The sequence below is a fragment of the Lingula anatina genome, chromosome 4 (assembly GCF_051362555.1).
Source record: "Lingula anatina isolate TDL-2025a chromosome 4, LinAna3.0, whole genome shotgun sequence".
NCBI classification, from domain to species: domain Eukaryota; kingdom Metazoa; phylum Brachiopoda; class Lingulata; order Lingulida; family Lingulidae; genus Lingula; species Lingula anatina.
Window position 1 is genome coordinate 2,855,475 of NC_141770.1, and position 7,423 is coordinate 2,862,897.

General features: G+C 42.5%; 1 protein-coding gene across 1 annotated transcript; it reads left to right on the forward strand.

Moving 5' to 3' along the window:
- LOC106166951 (uncharacterized) lies at positions 1-7,423 on the forward strand. Its single transcript, XM_013545616.3, has 3 exons — positions 1-50; positions 894-1,262; positions 3,325-7,423. Exon 3 carries the CDS (start codon positions 3,339-3,341, stop codon positions 6,165-6,167), a length of 2,829 nt encoding a protein of 942 aa, XP_013401070.2. The 5' UTR covers positions 1-50; positions 894-1,262; positions 3,325-3,338; the 3' UTR covers positions 6,168-7,423.

Below are 7,423 nucleotides of genomic sequence, written 5' to 3' on the forward strand. Positions count from 1 at the left end.
TTCATACGACTCCTACTTGACGAAAACGAGGCGCGATACACGGATGACAGGTAGGCCTACAGAATTTGTGATGGGGTATGATACTCTGTAATGCGATCTGACATACACCTTGAAAACGGGTAGTGTGGTCTGATATACCGGTTTATTCTGGATCCGTAGGTGCCGAGTCTGGTAGTTGGGTAGGCCTGGACCAGTTTTGCCCTTGTCCCTGGCACTCTTTAACGGCCCCTTTACACTGGATGGCGTCCTCTCTGCGTCCAGCGGTACGGCCCCATTTGAGAGTTAAAAAATTATAATACTTTACGTGCCGACAACTGGCCGATCATTGAGCATTCATTCTGATACAAAATCAATGCTTGTGCCTACTTATTAAGACCACAGCGATGCCAAATTTCATGGTCGCAGAAAGGACGCAGAAAGGACGCCGTCCAGTGTAAAGGGGGTATAAGAATATCTTTTTCTGTCATGTGCGCCATGGACGTCTACCGCACAAATAAATTTTTCTCAAACTAGGATATCGGATATAATTCCCTGCTCTTATACAAATTTGACTAACTGAACAGTTAAATTTCTTTCATATTTAAATTGATCACGTCCAGGGTATGGTAAAATCAAAAACATAAGCTTTTATTTGTTTATGTATTTATTAAGCGCAGGCTGATATAAGCTTATTTCGCCTACAAGTGGTTGAATTGTAAAATAACGTTGAATTGCTAATAGTAATGCTGCATTTATATGAATAAAAATATTGATAAGGAACAAAATAAAATAAAATAAAATAAAACAAAGTAAAAGAAAATAAAATAAAGCAATAATTGTTATAAATGAGCGAGAAATCTAGAATCAACCCAAGCATTCTTGTACAATATGTAGTATACTTATTTCACTTACAGGTAGGAATTCTCGACAAAAAAATTCCCCATGCCTAAGGTGTGTATGATTTATCGAGCTGCAAGGCGAAATCGATAAGGTGACCTGATTTCGGTATTGTATTCAGGAGACATTGAATGCCTGCGCCATAACGCACCAGCAAATCCTTTCAACATTCACAGCGTTTGTGTAAAGAATAAAAAAATCCGCAAGGGACTACTTCTTTTATTGTGCATGTATAGTCCCATTGTCCCGTACGGCCGCACAGCGTACAGCTACAGGGGCTGAGCTGAAGGAGACAGCGTCTGTTGGGTAGCGGTCAGCCAGTGGTCGCTTCTCTCTCAACAAAACGTCGTCTGCAGAAGATCAGTGTCACCGGGCGTTCGTGACAGGTAAGGTAGAGACGTAAAGGTATGGCTGAAACACGCCCTGGTATGATTTTCGTGTTAATCGGAGCTTGAGCTAGTCTTAAATCCGGTTGAATGGCAGCAGGTAAAGGTATAACTCTGCCACAGAAGATGATAACGTATTAACCCAATCTCTCTCTCTCTTTCTCTCTCTCTCTCTCTCTCTCTCTCACACACACACACACACACACACACACACACACACACACACGTTCTCTCTCTCTCTCTCTCTCTCTCTCTCTCACACACACACACACACACACACACACACAATCTCTCTCTCTCTCTCTCTCACACACACACACACCCTCTCTCTCTCTCTCTCTCTCTCACACACACACACACACACGCGCGCGCTTTCTCTCTCTCTCTGTATGTGTGTGTGTGTGTGTGTGTGTGTGTGTGTAGCACCATTAACCAATTTTGCAATCTGCTATTATTATCATGATTAGGTGGTACGTTTTATTTGAATACCCCCTCCCCCCTTCCCCCCCCCCCCCGCCCTACCCACCGACTCTAAGGTCATGCCAGTTTACTCTCCACCATTGCAGTCATAACTTAGACTGCTTTATATAGGCCTACATGTTCATGTGCTCATAGTAGGCCCTTAGCCAGGGGGTTCGGGGGGTTCGACCCCCCTCCCCCCTTTTGTCGTGAAAAGGTCCCCTCTTGGTAAAATTTTACCTAGGTGCACGAGGGTGTCATGGTAAAAGGTCTTCTTTTCAAGAACCCCCCCCCCCCTTTAAAAATTGCTGCCTACGGGCCTGCACAGAGGCGCCATGTGATCTCTCGGGCCTTGGGTACCACCCTTACTGCTCCATTTATATACACACCCTCCTGGCAAATTTGCGCTGCATTTTGCTGACATGCTTAACTCATTCAATATTTACGGGGGGTCAGTGAGATTCGCCAATATGCATAACTACAAGGTACAGGGGGGCCTATATCCGAATTTATTTTATATGTTTATTTACCCTGGCATATCACATATGTCAATAAACAAGTGTGAGCTTGACCTAATTTCGCAACCACTAATGTCGCTTTTGTCAAAGGTGTCAAAGCATGCATAGTAGGTGACATAATGATATATTATTCGGGGTCTCTTCTTTTCCTTCTCTCAGCGTGTAGTTAAGCACCATCGGTGGTAGGTCTATAAATAATATCCTTGAATGCCTTGAGCAGGAAACGCCCCCCCCCCCCCCCCCCTCAAAGCATTTTTCTCTGCCCACGGCCCGATAGTACGGTAGTAAGCTTATAAATCAGTATCTGTTAAATATGAATTCAAGTATGAAGGTATGTGAGATCTGACTGCATCAGGAACTGTTAAGACTGGTGTCCTTTTTTCTCGTGCGCGCACACACACATACACACACACACACACACACACAGACACAAACAAACAAACACACATACACACAAAACATACACAAGCACACACACACCACACACACACCACTCACACACATACACACACATACATGTACATGCAACACACACACAGAAACACACACACATACACACACACATGCATACTGTACAAAACACACACACACACACACACACACACACACACACTTTGCTGCACTCACACATCTATCATAGTCTACAGGCTTAGAGAAGGGTCACAAATAGAGTACAGAATCGTTTTTTAAGCTTTGCAACCCGCAAAAAAATGCAGTAGTATCGAAAAAAATAGCAAAAAAGTAAAGCAAAAAAGCATTAACGCAGTAGTGGTGTGGAGCATATTTGCAGTAGAAATGCAGCATAGCCTACTGTAATTCTACTCCAAAAAGTACATAGGTTTGTACAGAGAGGAGCATTAATGCAGTAGATTAGCAGCATGATAGAAGCATGTTTCAAATATGCTAATTATAGCTCCTACATTGAAGCAGATTTGAAGCATGTTTACAGTATGATTGCAGTAGTCTACTGCGCTGGAGTATCTACTGCGTTTTCTTGCGGGATGTTCACTTTATCTGTCGTAGTGTTTGTAAAAACATGCACGTACTATATTACCTTGACCCTTTTCCTTTCACATTATTTGCAGGCTCACCAAACACAATGTACTGTCGCAGAGACACGAGAAGAAAGCTCGTATGTTTCCTGGCGGGGTTCGTGGTCGTTGGGGGTATCACAGTTTCATTGCTAGGACTCATGAAGAAGGACCGTTCTCTTAATGCCCAAAATATGACGGGCGATCCTCGCAAGTCACGAACGTCTTTCAAAGACTTTGCGATGCTCAGGCATTACAAGTTGGGCAAAGATACCATACTAAGTTTTGCCGTGTACGACCCCAGGACCATTAGACGGATAATCATTTTCGCTGCACAACCACCTGCTTCTAAACCACTAGAATGCCTCTTCGAGCAGAGTAAAACTCGTCCTATAGTGCGAGCCACCAGAGAGCTGGTCAGTCCGAGTGCTGACACTAATGACCTATCCAATGTCTTGAACTTTTACAGTTTTGAATGTCCACTTCCAAAAGACATGATCGTTCCGCCACACAGTATTGGGGTTCAGAGTCAAGGGACTTCTGATCGGATACCCATTCCAGTTTCCAGGTTTCCAAATCCACTGCATCCAAGTGCTCCAATTCAGCTGGCCGCTTGTATCAAATCAACACGTGGCAAATTCGACCCTGTGCGTTTAGTGGAATGGTTCGAAATGAATAAACTTTTAGGTATTGGGAATTTTATCATGTATGACGGGGGTGTCACAGGCAAGGCTAAGAGGGTCTTCGATTATTATTCCAGCACAGGAGCCTTAACTCTCATAACGGACATGTTTTCCTCGTTCGTGATTAACAAGGCCGAGTCCATCATACCGTACGCCTTCGTGTCAAGGCGAGAGGAGAAGCAAAAAGCACAACTCTTACAGGCAGAACTAGCGAGTATCAACAACTGCATATACCGCTTTAAAGATAAATATAACCACATTTTAGTGATCGATCTTGATGATGTCCTCATTCCTTCCAACGAAGAACCCATCACGAAACTTCTTGAGCGTTTAGTCCAGTGGCAACCTAAGGCCTCGGCGTACGCGTTCCAATCTGTTCACCACTTCACAGACTTCGGTTCCAGCGATACCACTCACAAGATCCCCACCTATCTCCATATGCTGCGTCACTTAAGGCGTACCGAGGTGGACTGGTTTCAGGCCAAGAGCATCCTTGTACCTGATAGGGTGTACACCGCCAATTGGCACAAACCACGACCACTAAGACCGCAGAAGGACACAATTCAGAAGGTCGAGGAAAGAGCTGGTTTCATCCACCATTATCGTGACCACTGCAATTATTGGTTCTCTGATAGACCTTGTAGCAAAGTGCTCAAATCTTGGACGGTTGATTCTATTGTGCCTCGATATAAAGATCGTTTGGATGCCAACGTGTTAAAGATTCTTAAGAAGCTAAACCTACTGGATAGCGTTGGTAACGGCAAATTTCCTTCTTACAAAATGGATTCATTTGAAGGAAGTCAGCCCAAGAGACTAGGCTTAGGAAGTGATAAAGAAAACGTAAAGCCAAAATTTAGCATTAATTCTGCCAACATCCCCTCAACAAAACGCCCTTTCCTAAGTGCCGACGATGTAAATACACAGCCAAAGTCAAGGGTGACTTCCCTTGGCGCAAATACCATCAGACCCCAAACTTTAAGTGGCAGTCGAGACAACGAGCATTTGCCAGCAGAGGCAAAGTCTCTTGGCAGGCGTCCCACTACAAGAAGACCAACAGCAAGAGAATACCAAGACAACAAACAAACACAACCAAATTCTTTTGGCAGGCGTTCCACTACAAAACGACCAGCAGTAAGAGAATACCAAGACAACAAACAAACACAACCAAATCCTTTTGGCAGGCGTCCCACTACAAGACGACCAGTAGCAAGAGAATACCAAGACAACATACAAGCACAACCAGAAACAAATCCTCTTGGCAGGCGTCCCACTACAAAACGACCAACAGCAAGAGAATACCAAGACAACAAACAAACACAACCAAATTCTTTTGGCAGGCGTTCCACTACAAAACGACCAGCAGCAAGAGAATACCAAGACAACAAACAAACACAACCAAATCCTTTTGGCAGGCGTCCCACTACAAGACGACCAGTAGCAAGAGAATACCAAGACAACAAACAAACACAACCAAATCTTCTTGACAGGCGTCCCACTACAAAACGACCAGCAGCAAGAGAATACCAAGACAACAAACAAACACAACCAAATCCTTTTGGCAGGCGTCCCACTACAAGACGACCAGTAGCAAGAGAATACCAAGACAACATACAAGCACAACCAGAAACAAATCCTCTTGGCAGGCGTCCCACTACAAAACGACCAGCAGTAAGAGAATACCAAGACAACAAACAAACACAACCAAATCCTTTTGGCAGGCGTCCCACTACAAGACGACCAGTAGCAAGAGAATACCAAGACAACAAACAAACACAACCAAATCTTCTTGACAGGCGTCCCACTACAAAACGACCAGCAGTAAGAGAATACCAAGACAACAGACAATCACATCCAGAAACCAAGCCTCCTAGCAGGCGTCCTGCTGCAGGAGAACGCCAAGATAACGGGCAATTCGAACCACAGAATGGGCCTCTGGGCATGCGTTATACTACAAGAAGCCCAGTTTTAGATACCAATCCTGGAAAAGCAAAACTAAACATAAATTCTGTAAATCAGCGCCGTACAAAACGACCTCCCATGGTTAAACCGGGCAACGGAACATATGCAACGGTCTTAAACATGGGACAAAATGTCCCGAAAGAGGCCTGGCCAAAGTCAGTGAATCGAAATCGAACTCTAGACAAGTCAAAAGACGGTGAACGAAAAAGTGTCCCAGGAATATCTCGAAATCAGCTATATGATAAAAGCAAGTAGCTCAAGAACGTGCCTTAACCAAAAGGAATAATTTCCCAAACTTACCACTTGCTTACTAGAGAGAAGGGATATCAAAAGAATGAGCTCACACCATGTTATAGGGTGGTTAAAAAAGATGTTGACATTTTTGATGACGTAGCCTTTTTCTACTAAAAGACAATCTTCACAATGTTTTCCATAGACCCGTCTTACAGACATGTAAGTTTTATGTGGTGAAAGTTTTGTTTTTTTTTTTTTTTTACTTGTATACCATCATTTTGCCAGCACATCTCAATAGTTTATAATGTGCTCGTTCCAAGCATCTTGGCGCCAAATCACTGTGGATATACTCGCACAATGAAGTTTGTACTGATAGTGTGCAACATGTCGTGGGAATTTCTTCTGATCTTCGTTGAAATGTTATTCTTGAGAGCATCAATAAATTGAGAATTGTTGATATAGGCACTGTCTTTTAGGTTTCCTTACAGAAAACAATCTATTATAAACTTTTTTTTTTTGCGATAAATGTCTGTAAGACGGGTCTATGAAAAAATTGCTCATTTTGTCTTTTGGTGGATAAATTATTTTTCAGAAATGTAAACACTTTTTGGGTCACTCTGTATAACGCTCTACTCGATATGTTAGCTGTTAAGTCTTGTATCAATGTTTTAGATATTTTACAAACATAGCCATTTTGTACGCGGAGACATTTTATTGCGAATTTACGTTTTCTGGGGCTCCTTCATTTATGGAAACAAATAATGATATGTTAAGAAGCAGTTTATGGATAAGGGTGTCTAGTTATTTTTAAAAAAACGTGTTTTGACTATATTAAAACCGCACTGGGCTGGATGACACAAACAGCACCGCTGGCAAAACTGATCTATGTAACTTAGAAGTGCTGATTCACTGTATGCCGCCCAACGCGTAATATTGTGAGATTTATCAGCGGCCGTGCACTTTACATCTAAATACAGATAGATAGAGAAGCAATACTCAGACGAAATGTGTCATGGACCCACAACATCTGCAGAAACATTAATATCATTCAGGATTGACATGCAATATTCAAGTCGCATTGTGATAAATTTTAAGAGGTTTTTGTCTACATGCTGTATATGTATGTGTACTTTTTTGTCTGTGCTTGTGTGTGTTTAAAACAATTAGGGGATTAATAAAAAATCAGTTAAAACATTACTGTAAAATACAGTTAATTGGGCAATATATCTTATTAGAATGTTTTAATAGCAAATAAAAGGCAAACAATGATATTAGTA